This window comes from Triticum urartu, chromosome 3, assembly GCF_003073215.2.
Source record: "Triticum urartu cultivar G1812 chromosome 3, Tu2.1, whole genome shotgun sequence".
NCBI classification, from domain to species: Eukaryota; Viridiplantae; Streptophyta; class Magnoliopsida; order Poales; family Poaceae; genus Triticum; species Triticum urartu.
In genome coordinates, this window is record NC_053024.1 from 9620907 (window position 1) to 9639424 (window position 18518).

General features: G+C 44.1%; 2 protein-coding genes across 2 annotated transcripts; one reads left to right on the forward strand and one right to left on the reverse strand.

Annotated features, from left to right (window-relative positions):
• Positions 1-4890: 4890 nt before the first annotated feature.
• On the reverse strand, positions 4891-10344 carry LOC125542367 (ABC transporter G family member 7-like). The gene is made up of 11 exons (XM_048705384.1): positions 9986-10344; positions 9258-9448; positions 9026-9176; positions 8730-8862; positions 7895-8096; positions 6973-7249; positions 6386-6517; positions 6019-6239; positions 5680-5892; positions 5504-5588; positions 4891-5259 (listed from the first exon to the last, which is right to left on the reverse strand). Exons 1-11 carry the CDS (start codon positions 10202-10204, stop codon positions 5083-5085), a joined length of 2001 nt encoding a protein of 666 aa, XP_048561341.1. The 5' UTR covers positions 10205-10344; the 3' UTR covers positions 4891-5082.
• Positions 10345-12554: 2210 nt separating this feature from the next.
• On the forward strand, positions 12555-16606 carry LOC125542368 (beta-glucuronosyltransferase GlcAT14A-like). Its single transcript, XM_048705385.1, has 4 exons — positions 12555-13393; positions 15206-15281; positions 15351-15466; positions 15558-16606. Exons 1-4 carry the CDS (start codon positions 12892-12894, stop codon positions 16070-16072), a joined length of 1209 nt encoding a protein of 402 aa, XP_048561342.1. The 5' UTR covers positions 12555-12891; the 3' UTR covers positions 16073-16606.
• Positions 16607-18518: the final 1912 nt, after the last annotated feature.

The following is an 18518-nucleotide window of genomic DNA, read 5'->3' on the forward strand; positions in this document are numbered from 1 at the left end:
TCAACCCCGACACCTAGGAGCCGAATTGGATCTCCGAAAATATTTTTATTCATTTGTACGTCGATATATATCAAAAACATGGTGCTAATTTTTACATCAATAAATATCAAAAAGGCATGATGATGATTCAAAGCTCGAAGCATGAACCATCGCGTCACTCTTTCTTGGTGCATGAAATAAAGGAGATCATGAGAGGGAACCGTAAAAGTTTGTATTACTAATAATTACCACTTGAGCATATTTCAAACATTTGTTAGGTAATACCGCAATTTGGTTAGGTTCTAGACTAGTCAATGCAATAGATTTTTGTACTTTAGATTGTAATCATTTGATTGAGTAATACAAATCCTCTTTCACCAAAAATAATGTTGTGTGCTCCATGGTGATACATACAATTTTGTGTATATGCATTTATGCGAATTCAGAAAATCAGATGAATCACATAATACTCTTTTCATTAACTATCAGTAACTTCCGCGGGATATATTGAACATTTTATTGTGATCTCTAGGATAAATAAACAATTTCTCGTGGTCTCTTTTAAAGATCTAGCTTATGCTAAAAAATGATGTGATTTCGCATATGTAGTATGTGCTCCCTTCGTCCAAAAATATAGTGTGCATTAACTTCTTTTAAAAAAATAGCCATTGTAAAGTTTGACCAAGTTTATATAAAAATGTATCAATACCTAGAATACCAAACTAAAACCATTAAATATATTTAATATGCAGATATAGCTAGTTTTCTAAATAAATTTGGACATGTTTTGGAAACTTAAAAATATTTTAAAACATAAATAAAAATCAAAGCATACACGTAGGACGGAAGCATAAATAAAAATGTATATCTGCATATTAAATATCTGCCGGATTCAACCCCGACACCTAGGAGCCGAATTGGATCTCCGAAAATATTTTTATTCATTTGTACGTCGATATATATCAAAAACATGGTGCTAATTTTTACATCAATAAATATCAAAAAGGCATGATGATGATTCAAAGCTCGAAGCATGAACCATCGCGTCACTCTTTCTTGGTGCATGAAATAAAGGAGATCATGAGAGGGAACCGTAAAAGTTTGTATTACTAATAATTACCACTTGAGCATATTTCAAACATTTGTTAGGTAATACCGCAATTTGGTTAGGTTCTAGACTAGTCAATGCAATAGATTTTTGTACTTTAGATTGTAATCATTTGATTGAGTAATACAAATCCTCTTTCACCAAAAATAATGTTGTGTGCTCCACGGGTGATACATACAATTTTGTGTATATGCATTTATGCGAATTCAGAAAATCAGATGAATCACATAATACTCTTTTCATTAACTATCAGTAACTTCCGCGGGATATATGAACATTTTATTGTGATCTCTAGGATAAATAAACAATTTCTCGTGGTCTCTTTTAAAGATCTAGCTTATGCTAAAAAATGATGTGATTTCGCATATGTAGTATGTGCTCCCTTCGTCCAAAAATATAGTGTGCATTAACTTCTTTTAAAAAAATAGCCATTGTAAAGTTTGACCAAGTTTATATAAAAATGTATCAATACCTAGAATACCAAACTAAAACCATTAAATATATTTAATATGCAGATATAGCTAGTTTTCTAAATAAATTTGGACATGTTTTGGAAACTTAAAAATATTTTAAAACATAAATAAAAATCAAAGCATACACGTAGGACGGAAGCATAAATAAAAATGTTCAAAAAGCATGGTGCTAGTGTCTAGCACACACAGCGTCCCACGGTGGCCATATGCATCAGCTTCGGTCCATGGTTTCTGATCAATGCAGGGACACGTTTTGCATTGATGCAGCCACGGACGTACAACCGAGAGGCAATCTCGCTGATGTGGCCTTTTTTTTTCTCAGCTGACGGCCGTCTATCGACCGTGGGGCGCGAGGCAAAAGCAGTCAATCCAGTTTATAAGATGAGGGCCTGGTTGGTAATTTACCGGTATGGTACTAATAATCGGTAAAGATGGTTTGCTGGCGTCGAAAAACCATATACTACGCAAGTTGCGTCAAGTTGTCGAGGATTCGCACAGGGGATTCCCGAGCGAGCGACGCGATCTGGGCCGGCCCGTTAATCATTTCAGCTATCCCGATTTTGGGAACCTTCTAGAGATTCCCAGCCGTTTTTTTTTCTGATTTTGGAAACCTTCTAGAAGGTTCCTGAACATTTTTTTCCTTCCTTTTTTTCTTTTTCTATTTCTTTTTCGATTTTCATCTTTCATGTTTCTTTTTTTTGTTTTTCTCTCCTTTTTTACTTTTTTCTTCCTTTTTAGTTTACCTTTTTTCCTTTTAGATTTTTTAAATGATCATCTTTTTGGCATTGGGCCAGGCCAAGGGGAGTAAAAAACAAATGCCCTAGTTTTAGCGAGCCAAAGTCAATGAAACTGCTTGCCAAATTGCTCCATTTTTCAGGAAATTTTTTGCCCTGGTTTTAGTGGCCAAAGTTAATGAAACAGCTTACCAGATCGCTCCATTTTTCAGGAAAAAAAATTACCCTTGGCAGCATGAGTGCAGCATTTGCAACAGACGGCCAGTATGTTCTTTTTACCAACTAATGGGAAGAAGAATCATCCACGTGATGGTTCTCCCATGATTTTATTTCTCTTGATTCTTCCAACGAGGCACGCCTAAAATGTCACAGAAGCAGAATAAAAAGAAACCGGCTACAACACGGCCTGCCCTGCCATGACGTGTTCACAGACAAAATATGACAAGTGCTACAAAATTAAGAGTGAGTCGGCACGCACATCCTACTTCTATGAATGCGTGCACGCACATCCTACTTCTATGAGCATCTCCACGAGAGTGAGTCGGCACGTTATTTTGAGTTTGACGAAGTCACCACAGGTGTCTCCGTAGTCGATACGAGCGTCTCCTTCCACTGAATACATCATCGGAAAGTTTAAACTAAATTCAGAAAAATTACGGGCACCAACTTTTCGATGGGCTGGTTCCACCAGAAAGAACCTAACCATCTGAAGTAGGCTCAGTTCACCGCAGTGGTGGAGCCAGGAAAAATGAGTGAGGAGGACCAGAGTGTTGTTAATCCTTATTAAGGAGGGCCAGCCCACTAGATTACACTAGTTTAGCAGCCCAAAATCATCTGTATACATGCATATTAGGCATAACTTACTGTTGTTAGGGGGGCCCAGGGCCTGTCTCCGCCACTGGTTTGCCGCGAGATCCAACTTAACACGTCATTTCTTGTAGTTCAATAGTCGTAGCCAAAAATCTCGGGGGTGGGGGAGCAGGAGTACACTTGAACACTTACAAAATGATGAGCACTCATGCATTGAGCCATAAAACATTCATTGTCAAAGAAGTCTTTCACTGGTGTAAACAGCACAAATTACAAACCCCTCCATTCACAAATATAGCTGATCATGGGGGGGAAAGTGCGCTATGCAAATTGCATGACTATACCAAGTTTAACTAAAAAATTGAGCATAACCATGATGTTGTCATGTTAAAAAAGAAACGGCTTGTAAAAATAATTTGGGCATTACATGCACATGTTTTTCTCCCAAAATTCGAGCATCATAAAGCACTAGGTTGGAACAGCAAAAGATAAGACAATAAGGCATTAAGTTGACAATAAAAGTGTCGTGTTGATTTGAGAATCAAGTTTACCAAACAATTCTCACCAAAAATTTTGGTGTTCAGACATATTCCCTCCGTTCACAAATGTAAGATGTTTTGGACATTTCAATAACATACGGGCTGAAATGAGTGAACAAACATGAGTATATATTTCTTGAATTAGATGCATATAGACATCTGATTTAGAAAAAAGTTAGAACATCTTATATTTGTGAATGGAGGGAGTCCATTTTTGCCCTTATCAGATGTATATACGGCTGATTTGAAGCCAACAAAAAAATTCGTCAACCATTGTATTTGTGACGTATTCACCTTTTGCTTTGAAAATATATAATTCTCAAGAGGAAATTTTTTCATGATGTACATAGATAAGAAAATGTAAACGAACAATGAAACTTGATTATTTTTGTAATTACAAAATAACTTTTTCTTAGACACATGATACTTTTTTGTAAATTTTTTGAAACAATTATTGAGAGGTGAATGAACATTTTATGCGGGGTCAAAACAAATTTCATGGGCTGCATGAATATTTTCTTGGAATCTATCAATGATTTAGCAAAAAAATACATTTTTTGTTTGAAATGCTCAAATAAAATTATTAAAAAAACATTATGCTATTTTCTAGCATAGCACGCTCCACGGTGATGCATACAAATTTTCATAACCACATGAATATGTTTTTATAAGATATGAATACTTTTTTTGTAGTACTAGAATACATGAATATTTTTAAGAATGAAAACGAAAACTGATTCAAAAAAAAACTCTAACAAATGTCATGCCAAAAAAAAGCATTGTGCTACTGTCTAGCACAGCGCGCTCCATGGTGAGCATACAGATTTTTTATTTATGTACATATCTGTTTTTTCGACCGTATGCATCGTCTTCGGCCCGTGGACTTATACACTGGGTGAGGCAACGCGGCCTAGAACCGAGAGGCAATCTCGCTGCAAAGGCCTTTTTTATTTTCGGTCAGCTGACAGCCGTGCTTCAAACCGTGGAGGCGCAGAGCATAGGCCATCAATCCAGTTAATAAGCTGAGGGCCTGATTCATCAATTAGCGGTACGGTACTATTAATCACGCTAACGGTTCGCGGCATACGGGTTGGCCCGTATTACGCTGGGCCGATGGGGCCTGTAGGAGTGCATTGGGCCGGACCACCGCCGGTTGGCCCTTATTAAGTCTCCGATGTGTCCGCCCCTCCCGACGTGCTACAGCCGCTTTCCCAACATTTGCAACAGACGGCCAGTCTGGGTTTTTCTTTTCCAACTAAAGGGAAGAAGAATCATCCACGTGATGGTTCTCTCATGATTTTATTTCTCTTGATTCTTCCAAAGAGGAATGCTTAAAGTGTCACAGAAGCAGAAAAAAAAAAAGGAAACTGGCTACAACACACGACCTGCCCTGCCATGATGTCTTCACAGAATAAATATGACGCAAATTATGATTACGCCTACTCCGTCTGCTGCTTACTTTGATCTTCCTCGGAGGGCGGCAGGAGCTGCTGGTACCTCGCTCTGTTTTTCTTCAGGAGGAGGTAGGTCAGCCAGTACCAGAACATCAGGATCCTGCCCTGCGCAACCAGCGTGTCGGCGATGCGGATCCCTCCCAGCGAAAATCTCTCAAGGGCCTGTCACAGACAAGCATGTGTTCAAACAGCCGTATTTATCTTCCGGTAGAAATAGTTGAGAATGAGCTATTAGCCTGACATCTATAAGTAGCCATCCAGTACTTGTATATATTTAGAGCATATGAGCTTTTTCTTCGTTTGCATACATCATTACTCAAATATCATCCCTGGTTAAACAATATTTCCTTGACAAAGTTATGTATTTGGTGGCAGTGAAACTGCCTTTCACATGAATGGGCCATACCTGTTCTCCGGTTTGAACATCGTAAGAATGCTGGTGCTCAAACTGCAGACCCTTGAACTCATTGATGCAAAGTCCTTGAAAGGCCCTGAAAATATAAATGCAAAGAGACATCTAGATGTTAGCTGTCCCACCCTATTATGCCAGGAGCCACTAAGTATCACAAGAATAAGTATTACCATCTGATCAGAGACGCTTTTGGGATCCAGCGGAAGATGACGGGGGTGTTATCAGGGTTCACATAGTATCCTCCAAAGACGATGAACACCGTCATAAGGGATGGCCCAAGAGCCATCGCAGCTTCGGTTGTAGGAGCGATTGCTCCCACAGTAAGACCCATGGCTGATGCCGCAAATGATTCAACAGTCACGATGCCACAGAACTTGGCAAATCTAAATACGGCACATGGAATATTTGTTAGGAATATGCATAAGCCAAACCAATGCCAAATACTACCATATGGCATGTACTATGGCTTAGCGCAACACTTTAAGCTTTGATGTGGGGATAATACTGACCTAGAAACTGTAGGATGAAGTCTAGCCATTGGATATAGAATGGATCCAAATATCAATGGAAATGCTGCTCCAATCGGAATCTCCGCCAAAAGCTTAGATGAGAGATATGGTCCTAGTGCATAGGAACCTTTTGCTCGTTCTCTGTCTACTATAGCTCGTTCTTTCGGGAAAACCCCCACTGTCTTTGTCAGAGCAGCCATTGCAGTGTTTATGGCAGTCACCTAACGTGAAATGAAAGAAAACAGAACAATATGAGGAGGTGCTTAGGCATTTTTTAGGAAAACTGTTCTTTAAGACAAAATGGGAACAGTTATAAGATAAATCAAATATCAGAATGTGTATCTCCCATAGATTCAAGATATTCTACCTGAAGAAGTCCCATCCTATCCTGTATGGAAGTTTGAGTTTTTCCCATTCGCCAGAACACTGATCCAAATATAATTGCTGAAGCAACGGACATTCTTGCTCTCACTTTGTTTGTTGGTCCATCACGAAAAGCCTGAAATACTTCTCGTAATCAACCAATATGCAGAGTGATAGTCAATCTTCAGGTAAAACACCCATTTAGATTTCAGGCAGCTAAGCTCAGATATCTCGAAGCTACCCACGCTAAGATTCGAAATTCAGAAAATAACCAATCTAGAAGTGTTCAATTTATTTTGTTCGCATCAAGAGCCCTTTTCTTGAGTACTTACATGTTTCATGCAGTAGTTATGTGTTGCAGCTACATGAGCCACAGAGTTGGTGAAAGCACATCATGCCACCAAGCGTCAACTTACAGTAAATATTGAAAAGATAGATCCCCTGAATTTGGTACAGTATAGGTCCAGTCTATTTTAAGCTAAACACACACACCAAAATAACCTATCACCGTATGTCAAGGCAGAAGTAGGAAAATCATATTAAAGGGTCAAAAGCTGGAAGATACTATCAAAGAAGGTTTAGTGAAAAAACCTGCATCCATGCTCTCTTGAACAGCAAACGAAATTGTCTCCACCAACCACGTCTTTGCTTTCTAGTAGACTTCTGAGCAAGTTTGGTAGAAATTTCAGAGCCCTCTGATTGTGTTACTGGGCTGTTAAATTCAGTAATTAGAACCTTATTTGCAAATTCATCAATTAGGTTCTCAATCCTTTTCTGTGATGACTGTACACTTTCAGCTGAGCTATAATCAGTGGATATGAGATCAGCCAAGAACTCAGCAGGGTTCTCATGATCTGGGCACTGGTACCTGATGAAGTAAACAAACTCAAATTATTAATCAGTAATAGTACAGGTGCAGAATAAACAGAATTGAGATACGGGCCAAAACTTAAGCAGCTAATTAAACTAGGCCTGAAGTATTTCATGGCGTAAACAGCTAAACAAACATCAGTCATCGTGTCAAAAATTCCAACATTGTGAATGTTCAATTTCAAGGCTCTCCTAACAAGGATACATACAGCCAAATGGTAAACTACTTAAGTTTGAAGCAAGTGCGAAAAATCAAATGTACAATAGAACCTTAACTGCTGAAAACATGAAGGACTAATGTATGCCTAGGGATGGAGTACCTCCCTATATGCCTACTTATGTAACACTTGCTTCAGTACCGTGTTGGCCAAATGAATATTACTAAAATGTTGACACATCACCATATCCATGTCTATAACAAAGTGAACGTGACATGCTAGGGTGTCAAATACAAAATGACTGGGATGTGTTACCAAAATCCAATCTATGCCTGGGTAATTAACTTAACCCTGCTAACTGTATTATAGAAAAAGCAATTGCAGTGCATACATTTGAATTTGAGATATGTGGAAATCATGAAAATATTATGTTCCAGAAAACATTGAATGCCAGAAAGGAATGTAAGTGATGGCAGAATAACAACCCTAATGATGCAAAGTATTTCAGAGGTTCTTCTTTTGCAGGCCCCATGTATACAACTTCTCCCTCTGACAGTAGCACAATGTCATCAAATTTGCTATAGACTGAACCTCTTGGCTGGTGTATAGAGCATATCACAGTGTGCCCATCTTCTGCAAGCTGTCTAAGAGTCTCCATCACCTTCTCTGCCTGGAATGCATCAAGGCCTAAAAGAGAGTAATAAACATACACAAAGTTCATGTGCTATCAACCAGTTCATATTTTACAGCTGGGCATACCAGGCAATTGAAAAAACTCCATGGCTAATATTCACAAGAGGATCTCAGGAGAAAAAACTGATCCATGTGAAAATTCAAAACTTCAATAAGGGATCCCACTTAAAACGGTAAGTTGCAAGAACAGTCTGTCTCGTTTTTCTTCATGGGACCATGGGCGATACTTGGGTGGATTGTCTTGCCTGAGATAACCCTAGGTTGGTCACAAACTGCCACACTACAACCAGGGATTCTGTACTTCTACAGTATTACCATTATGTACTTTTTACAGGAATAACGAGGACGGCAACCTCCCTGCCCTTTGGGAGTGCAATGACATTGTCAAGGTGCCACGAAATCCTAGTTAACCTTCTATAGTTCTATTTGAGTGAAGTAGGTTTATGTGTTACTACTTTTTTTATTAAGTTCTTGTATATTACTATCTATTTACATTAACTTGCTAGATAAAGAAGAGACTCGAGCACTTGTAGTCATGCAAGTAAATCTAACTACAATAACTATACATAAGTAAAATAAAAGGCTAATTCAAAACTACGGGGGGAAATGGTGAATTGGCTAAAATACCTGTTGTTGGTTCATCCGCAAAGATGACTGAAGGGCTTGCAATCAGTTCACATGCAAGCGAGAGGCGCTTCTTTTCACCACCACTAATTCCACGTACTTTTGCATCACCCACGATAGAATCAGCAGAGTTGACCTTTCATTAAAAAGAGAGGAATACATAATTATAGTACAATAAAACTCAAATCAGAATGAACTGAGAGTAACATATATCGATCATCCAACAATCATGTAGGTTAGATTCCCTGATAAATTGAAAAAAAAAGTGTGTTGCTATTGATCAATCAATGATGACTTACCAATCCAAGGCGAAACAGAAGATCATTAACATACTTCTCCTTCCTCTCGGGAGACATGGTGTCATGAAGCTGGAGTTCAGCAGCAAGTGAGAGTGTTTCCCGCACCGTGAGCTGTGAGAAGAAGATGTCTTCTTGCCTCACATAAGCGATCCTACAGAAAGAAATACACATCAGTTCTCTTCCACAAATGTTTGCGAAAACTAAGACCACAAGGTGAATTAGCATAGCTTACTTATAACCGCCCTGCGACATAGGCTGGCCATTGACATAGAGAAAGCCCGAGAGGTGCAAGGAAGGTGATGCCGTGAGCTGCCCTGCCAGCACATTGAGCAGAGTCGTCTTGCCTGACCCTGACGGCCCCATGAGTGCTAGCAGCCTCCCTGGTTTCGCCTCCCCGGACAGATTCGACAGCAGGAACCTTGCCTGCAAACAATCACGCAGCACATCACGAACAATACATAGATACAGGGTTTGCATACTCTGGAAGATTCAGACAAGGATTAGCCCACGCAAAGTTATGCAACTTGTCCTGCAGTAACAGTTTGGCCTCACTGTTGCCACTGCTACATCCCGGGGGTCACAATGTAGGGTGTGCATACTCTGAATCGTTGTCTGATGCAAAATTACGCAGCACATTGATGAACAATGTAGGGTGTGCATACTCTGGAAGATTCAGACAACGCAAAATTATGCAGGTTGACCTGCATTAACAGTATGGCCTCACTGTCGAGTGCCACTGCCACATCGCGGGGTCAACCAGTCAACGCCCCAGCAGGGCCCAGCGCCAGCCACTCGGACCAGCCGAACGTGGCCCCTCGCTATCGTGCGCCCCCAACCCATGTACTAGCACGAGATAGAGAGAGACAAGACCAATGCGCGCGCGCGCATGGTGTTCGGCCACGGGGCTCCGGCGAGAAGAGAGACTTGAGAGGGAGGGCGGCGTCAACCACAGCGACTCACCATGTCCCCGCGCTTGTTCTTGAGGGCGCAGGTGACGCGGGCCCACCGGATGGTCACCGGCCGCACCCCGCCGCCGCCTCCTCCCTCGCCGGCCTCCACGTCCCCCTCCTCATCCTCCGCGGGCGGGAGGAGGGCGGGGCCGGCCCCCGCGGCGACGACCCGCAGGAACAGCGCCGCGGCCAGCGCCGCCAGGAGCTGCCCCAGCCCCTTGATCTCCATCCCGCGGCGACCGGCGACGAGCAGAGGAGGACGGGGAGGGGTTTAGTCGCGCCCTCAGGCTTAAGCCTCGCCGTCCTTCCTCGTCCAGCTCCAGCGAGGCGCGTTGTGTGGTGGTGGTTAGTTTGTTGCGGCGTGGCATGGGATGGGGAGAGAGAGTGAGCCTTGCCATCGGCGACCTGGGCCGCCGCTGGGCCGGTCGTCTGGACGGCGGGGCCTTGAAAACGTACGTTTGTCACGCTGGGCCGTGTCGTCCGAAGCGGACGACAGGTTCGAACAAAAAGGGATCGGGTCCACCCTTAATAAATTTTTCTCAAAGAAAAAAAAAGATCGGACCCATCTTAAAGAAAAGGAAGATCGGATCCACGTCGTGGCCCATGTGGCGGGTGACCCGTGAAGGAGTAGTAGCATCGTCGTGGTCACGACAGGCTGACTCACCAGCTAGTTCTGGAGTCTGCGAGTGGAGTGGAGTGGAGTAGCCGTTGCCCCCGCGCAAAAGAACAAGCCGTGATTCGGTGACGTTGATTACAGAATGGAGATGTGCTACTAGTACTTCCTATCTGCGACAGGATCCATCCAATTACAAACCGTCTCCCTCTACTCATGTGCCGTCTTCACTGACAAAAACCGGACATGGTGTTTTCCGTGTCAAGAAATTAGCAGTTGATCTTTCCAAGGTAATGTTTTTAGCGGTATCTTTCCAAGGTAAATGGGGACAGACGGCCAATTAACTACTACTCCCTCCGTTTGAAAATACTTGTCTTAAAAATGTTTGTATTTAGAACTAAAACAAATTTACATACAATCATTTTTAGAATAAATATTTCTGAACGGAGGGAGTACCTTTGTTTTAAAATAAGTGTCTTAATTTTAGCATACCTACTCTGGCACAAGATAACATAAAAAATAAAAACCGAAGATAGCAAGTGTCAACTGCCAACACACTCAGAACTCTGTGCGATAGAGCGACTAGTGGCAAATCAGATTTCTAAAGCGAGGGCTAGTCAACGTAGATCCCCCTTCCCACCTCAAACTGTTTGTTTAACAGCAAGAAGAAAAATCACAAAATGAGGTCTAAATACACAGATCCATTAGAAAAAGTTCATCAAATGTATAAATCACCCTAAAAAAATAAAAATAACATCGAGGTCCCTGTACCACTGGATGATCAACAAAACGAGCCTTCTATGAGCCCCTTTCACTGTTCCCATGCTGGAGCCGTCCTGACTTTGTCGATGACAGATGAGAAGCCTTATCGCACGCATCCCAAAGAAACCTTTGAATTGATCTCTAAAGCGTCTGACACCAACCGGTTCTCATTCTCGCGCACGTGCAAAGAGAAACCCTAACCTCGGCGCCCCATGAAGGTAGGGGAAATCTACGCCGGGGCTCCGTCGGCTCCGCTTTGATGGACGAATTCGAGAAGGATCAAAGATCGAAAGGCCAACTTGACGATGAAATGCCGCCATCCGATTGAGCGAGGACTTTGCCCTAGCCGGCTTTGCGCGAGGGGAGGAAAAGGATCCAGCGGAGCTTTGAGCGTGACGGGTTCATCCAAGATGGGAGGGATGGTTGGCAGGGGTCGTTTCAGCTAACTTGATGTCACGCAGCTGCTCGCAGCAAAGCGATAGAGACTCGATTTGAAAAGAGGGGGGAAAGGAGGTAGAGTTTCGGTCGAAAGGGAGAAAGAGATCGCCTGCACTAGTAGTAGGAGTAGTATATACTTTAGCGGCCACATTAGGCCGAGGAACAAGGCAAAGTCGTCTTAGTTACACTAATTAAGCAAAGACGTACGTACGTACTTACGTCAAATGCACGCGCGTGCGGGACAAACGCTTGCGGTTAAAGTTTTGCATCCCCTCCCATCCGACGCAAAAAACTAGATTTAAAATTTGCACTCCTCGCTGACTTGCACCCGGGCCCATGACTATAACACCCCCCGAAGCTCTCACTGACATGGCGGGCCACGGTCCATGGATACCATCCCGCTACTCGCCACCACCTACCCACCCCCACCCGATGGATTCTCGATTCTTTACCGCGCGGTGGCGGCACCCCCGACCTGGCCCACGCGCCAGCGTCGTCGGCCCGAAGCAAGCGCCGTTCGCTCGCCCCATCCGACAACTCCCCGCTCCCTCTGCCCGGCGGGGCCCGCCCGCCCCGTCCCCATCGCCACGCGACCCAGTTCGAACCCCACCCAGCTGCCCCTGCCCGGCTGATGAGCGGGCCCTGACGCTTAGGGCCGGCATGTCATGGAGCTATAGCAGTGCCGTCGACGTGTCCCCCTCGCGTTGGCGCCGGTACATAGCGACAGGCGCCTCACGCTCTCTCTCCCCTCCTTCCCACCTCCGTACGCGAGGCCTGGCAGGCGCAGAGAGAGAGAGAGAGAGAGAGAAACGTACGCGAGAGGGAGAGGAGATCGAGCTGCTGCTGCGCCCACCCGATCTCGCCCGCCATTCCCACCCCCCGATGCGATCTCGCCGCCAAACCCTAGCAGCGATCCCGCGCGCCACCAGCAGCACCGCCGCCACCCCGCCGCGGCCGCGGCCGTCGCCGGAGTCCTCCTAGCCCCGGGCGTTGACGCCGACACCTGCCCGCTCCCGCGCGCGGCCGACTAGCTGCAGCTCGGCGCTGCTCCTGCTGCTTCGTAGAGCAACTCCTCCCTGCTCGGCTCGGAGGCGGGGCCGGCGATGGGGGCAGCGGACAAGTGGCTGCTGCCGCTGGTGTCCGTCTCCTTCGTCTCGCTCATGCTCTTCCTCTCCGCGCTCTCGGGCTACTCGGCCTCCTCCGCGCTCTTCGCGCGCCTCCCGCCGCCCTCCTACGTGCGCCGCGGGGCCGCCGCGCCCCCCTCCTTCGCGTACCTCCTCTCGGGCGGCCGCGGGGACGGCCGCAGGCTGCTGCGCCTGCTCCTCGCCGTCTACCACCCCCGGAACCAGTACCTGCTCCACCTCTCCGCGGACGCGCCCGAGTCGGAGCGCCTCGAGCTCGCCGCGGCCGTCGCGCGGGCCGCCCCCGCAATCACAGCCTTCGGGAACGTCGACGTCGTCGGCCGCCCCGCCGCGGGCACCCCCATGGGCTCCTCCGGCCTCGCCGCCACGCTCCGCGCCGCCGCCGCCCTGCTCCGGCTCGACGCCGAGTGGGACTGGTTCGTCACGCTCAGCGCCGCCGATTACCCCCTCCTCACCCAGGACGGTAAGATTCCAAATGTCCGTCCTCCCCCAATCTAGCACAATCAGTTTGGGAAGTTTCCTGCGCTCTCCGGATCTAGCAGCACAAATCTGGTTGGTGCCTTGCTTTGGGGATTCGGGAGGCGTTTCTTTCTTCAATTGTCGAGCTGCAGAGGGACATTTTCGGCAGTTCGGTTGAGCTGTTGCTGTAGCCCCCGGAATTAAATCTGTCTTGTGATGCTGCTTTGTTTTAAGTGCTGTTTAATGCTTGCTGTCCCATTATACTTTGTAGACTAATAGGAGTATTGCTGCTGCTGTTAGGTTTGGCTGACTTGTAACAACGGAGTACTTGTTTACAATGTTTTTAGGCACTGGTACGAAAGCTGCCCTTGACAGGAACGTAGTATACCACAACATATATTACTACTAAATATAGTTTGGCATCTTGTTTTCGTCAATTGCTGTGTTCCTGCTTCCTCTTGTCAAGCCCAAACCCACTGAATTACCTATCTCCGTTCTTCTCTTCATATCGAAGCTCATCAAACTTGTTAGCTCTACGCAACACTCTATACTCTAGCTGTAGCTTTGTTTCGGGCATGTAGCAATCACCCGTTTTATACGGAGCATATGACCAAATGCTAATTGACAACATCTAGCTGCATTCATGTTTCATTTATGCTGATTGTCTAGGGGAAGTTGTCTCTAACAAATAAGGGGGTCTTTGGTGAAATTGTATAAATAAGCAGGAATTACAAAAATTGGAGGAAAAAAATATCAGCATTCAGTTGAGAAATGAATCTTGTGTGTTTCCTAATCCCAAAATCCATGAGTTGTGCATGAGGAAACCTTAAATTTTAAGCAAACATGACTGATGGATCGGACAAAAGACACAACAACTTAATTGACTCTTGACTCCTGAGAGTCCCTTCTTGTGTTCCTTCCTTCCTAAGTGGCCACGAGCCCACATCTTCATCTCCAGATTTCCCGCTCTGAAATTCCAAAGTCATTGCGGAAATGCAACAGTCACTAAAAAGTTGAAACTCAACTCATAGATTTCACTACATACTTGGAAGTTATGTGGTCATGTTGCTCTCTCACTCTTATACTTGTTCCCTAGCTTAATTGACTTCTGAGAGTCTCCTTCTCGTGTTCCTTCCTCCCAAAGTGGTCGAATGCCCACGTCTTCGTCTCCAGATTTCCTGCTCTGAAATTCCAAAGTCATTGTGGAAATGCGACAGTCGCTTAAAAGTGAAAATCAGCTCTCATAGATTTCACTACATACTTAGAAGTTATGTGCTGCTGTTGCTCTCTCACTCATATACTTGTTCCCTAGCTTGTCCATAATTTTTCTAGGGTTAGCTTGCTTTAACATAATAATAATCTGGTACTTAGAAGTTATGTGCTGCTGTTGCTCTGACACATAGTACAGTATGTAGACTACGGTCATCCTTGCCTGGACCTCATCATATATTTTGTCTTTCCATATATGATAAATCTCATGTATCATTTCCTGCTGAAAATATGTGTAGCATGCTAGCCCCAACATGCATATGCAATTTTCCGACACTTTGCTCCACTTGTCATATTCTCTCGTTCCTAGATCCTCATGAACCCACACTATTGATCTCTGTTTGGTTTCATTTGTGTTGCTAAGATGGTTTCAAGAAAAAAACTTACTTATCGTTAGTCTGGAGTTATTTAAGCTTGATGTATACATTTCAGCTTTGCGCATGTGTGAATATGTTTCAACTGATGAAGCTTTATGGTAATTAGTGAAGCTTGGGGGTTTCTTGACTTGTCTGGTATTTATGGTCTTTTATGTTTTCGCTTGCTGCAGACCTGGTTCATGTCTTCTCGTCTGTGCCAAGGCACCTCAACTTCATCGATCACACTAGTGATATTGGATGGAAAGAGTATGTACTATCTGAACTTACTAAGAATTTAGCTGCACTGGTATTAGTTTCACCAATATATTGTTGCAGGTCTCAGAGAGTGCAACCAGTCATAGTAGATGCTGGGATATACCTGGCTGGCAGGAATCAGTTCTTCCAATCCACAGAGAAACGGGCAACCCCAGATGGTTTCAAATTCTTCACAGGTATTATTATTATTATACCTCTGCTTCCACTTCCCTGGCCTTCCTTTCGAGCAATTATTTTACATCCTTATGTGTACTCCATCTGTGATAGGTTCTCCTTGGGTCATTCTGAATCGGAGGTTTATAGAGTACTGCATTTTCGGATGGGAGAACCTCCCTCGGACCCTTCTCATGTACTTCACGAACGTGATGTTGCCTCTGGAAGGTTATTTCCACTCAGTCGCATGCAACTCGGACTTCCGTAACTTCACAGTGAACAATGACTTGCGGTACGTGGCATGGGACGACCCACCTCAGATGGAACCCCGGTTTCTAAACATTACACATTATGAGGAGATTGTGGAGAGCGGAGTGCCCTTTGCTAGGAAGTTCCGAGAGAAAGAGCATCTGTTGGACAGGATTGATGAGAAAATACTCCAGCGATGGCGTCACAGACCTGTTCCCGGAGCGTGGTGCACAGGCAGGAAGAGGTGGTTCAGCGATCCATGCTCCCAGTGGAGCAACGTCAACATCGTAAGACCCGGCCCCCAAGCCGAGAAGTTCCGCAGATACATGGACCGGATCCTGGAAGAATCGAAGTCAAGCAACAGCTCATGCGCGCAATAGCAGCACTGAACCGCGAGGCTGCATGCACTTTCCGGCAGTCGAGCGCGTCTCATTTTGCACAGATCGAGTGGCTCTCCACGTGTTCAGAACTCCGGCATTTCCGCCTCCCGTGGGAGCATTTTTGCTGCAGCTGGGTTGTGCGCACAGGGCCAAGGTGAGGGGCGTGCCTATTCTTTCAAGATTTTTTGGTGACTGATGGCTTCAAGTGCTCACTGCTCCCAGCATTGTTGGAGGCCAGGGAGCTTTCGGTGGGGGATTTTACCTGAGCTTGTAGGGAGTGTAATTAGTAGCGATCAGTCGAACGACCTTGTGAGGATGTTTATAGAACCTTTGGTGGAATTCTTGGTGCTCCCATACGGAATTGAATCGAGAGGCAGGCAAAAAAACATGAAGGGTGGGGAATTTTGTTGGCCTTGTGGTTGTGGATTGGTAGCTGTTGTGGTTTACAGAATGCTCACAGACTCTTTTTACTCCTCTCGAACTGCAGAGGAAGTTCCAAATTTCCCATGCATGATCGATCAACCACATTTGACATTTGGTTTCTCTTTTCCAATCTAATACTGTATGTGTATACATCTAACAAGTACTTCCTCTGTCCCTCCAAAAAAAAACAAGTACTTCCTCTGTTCCTAAATATAAGCCCTTTTAGAGATTCTATTACGCACTACATATAGAGCAAAATGAGTGAACCTATACTTTAAAATATGTCTATATATATCTGTATGTAGTTCGTATTGAAAGGGTAGGGCATTTTGAAGACCGAGTTCTAGCCCTTTATTTGGAAAAATTCAAATTTCAATAATTTCAGTTTCAAAAAAATCTGAAAAAATACACATGCATGCAAGGATGTAAAGTGTATGTGTGAAAAAATTCAGGATAAAATACCTTGAATTGCGAGCTGCATAAAAAGAAAAAAGTAATGGACTTTGAGGATGAACAGTACATATGCTAAAAAGCCCTAGATTTGTCTTTTTTGTGTAGCTCAAATTTTAATGTATTTCGACCCGAAAATTTCCACACATGTACATCATGTATCTAAGTATATGTGTATTTATTTTCAGAATTTTTTAAAACTGAAAAGTTTGAATTTTGAAATTTTCAAATAAATATCTTCATGGAGCTCGGTTTTCGTTTGACATTTTTGGTATGAATTCTCTAATAAGTCTTATATTTAGAAATGGAGGAAGTAGCAAACTTTAGGACAATTATTACTATGATGTGTACAGTTTTAGAAAGATTGGTTGCTCTGCCTCGTTGGCTCTGTTTAGAATCTGTTTTGGTTTGATGGGGGTGACAGCCGGATTTGGTAAATCTGGCCTCTTAAACACCCGCAGACACGATCGGGCTTGTCCGCGGACAATGACCGGTCACGCCTCAAATTAGCAACTCTGCATCCGTCTCTCTCATATTTTATTCCCTAGATCCATACAAAGCATGCAAAGAAATCCTACGTACTATCCTAGCTAGGCTTCGTCGTCGGAGATATCTGGTGCTGGGCCGGCTGGACGGACAGGTAGGAGGCCTCCGACTCATCCTCCTCCTGCTCGACCTCATCCATGTAGGTGAGCATCTCCACCTGCGCCTCCATCTCCTGTCAGCGACAGCGGAGGAAATCGAAATGGCCTGCTGCTCCGCCTGTAGATCCTCCTCACCCTTCTCCTCCTCAACCTCCTCCTCCTCGTCCTCCTCCTTCTTTGGATCCACTGCATCCGGAGGTAGCCCCGCAGAGATCCGGGCTTCGTGCCTAGCCCGGATCTGCTCAAGGAGCTCGAGTCGGCGCTCTGGTGTCAGAAAAGGCTTGCTCCTCACCCAACGGCGTGGGGGGTGGCTACTAGGCGGACGGGTGGATTGGAAAGCAACGGCGGGGACGAACGGGAGGAGGAGGAAAATATGTATAGATGATAAGCTTTCGGTGCCGCAGGTCGACTTAAATAGCCGGGAAAAATTTCAAAATGTAGTGCGCATAGAAAATTTCAAAAGTCAAACTCCCCCTACTTTGACTGCATTTATAGAGGACAAATATGTACAACTATAATATTAAGTAAATATCATTAGTTACATCATTAATCATATATTTATATTATATTTATTTGGTATTGTTTCTATTGATACTTTTCTCACTAAACTTGGTCAAAGTAAACAATGTTTGACTTCTATGAAATTTTATGCGCACTACATTTAGGAATAGAGGGAGTAAATGTTTTTTTTTCTTAATATGAGGCATAATTTTTTGTATGTACGTTAAACATATTTCAAGTAGATGATAAATATTTTTTCAAACGCATGTTGAAGGTTTTTTGAATGGTAGGAAATACTTTTCAAAAATCTCTGAGCATTTTTATATTTTCTAAAAAAATTATGAACATATTTTTGAAATGCGTGAACATTTCTTAAAATGTCACGAATATTTTGAATAGTATGACACATTTTATAATTACGCAAAATT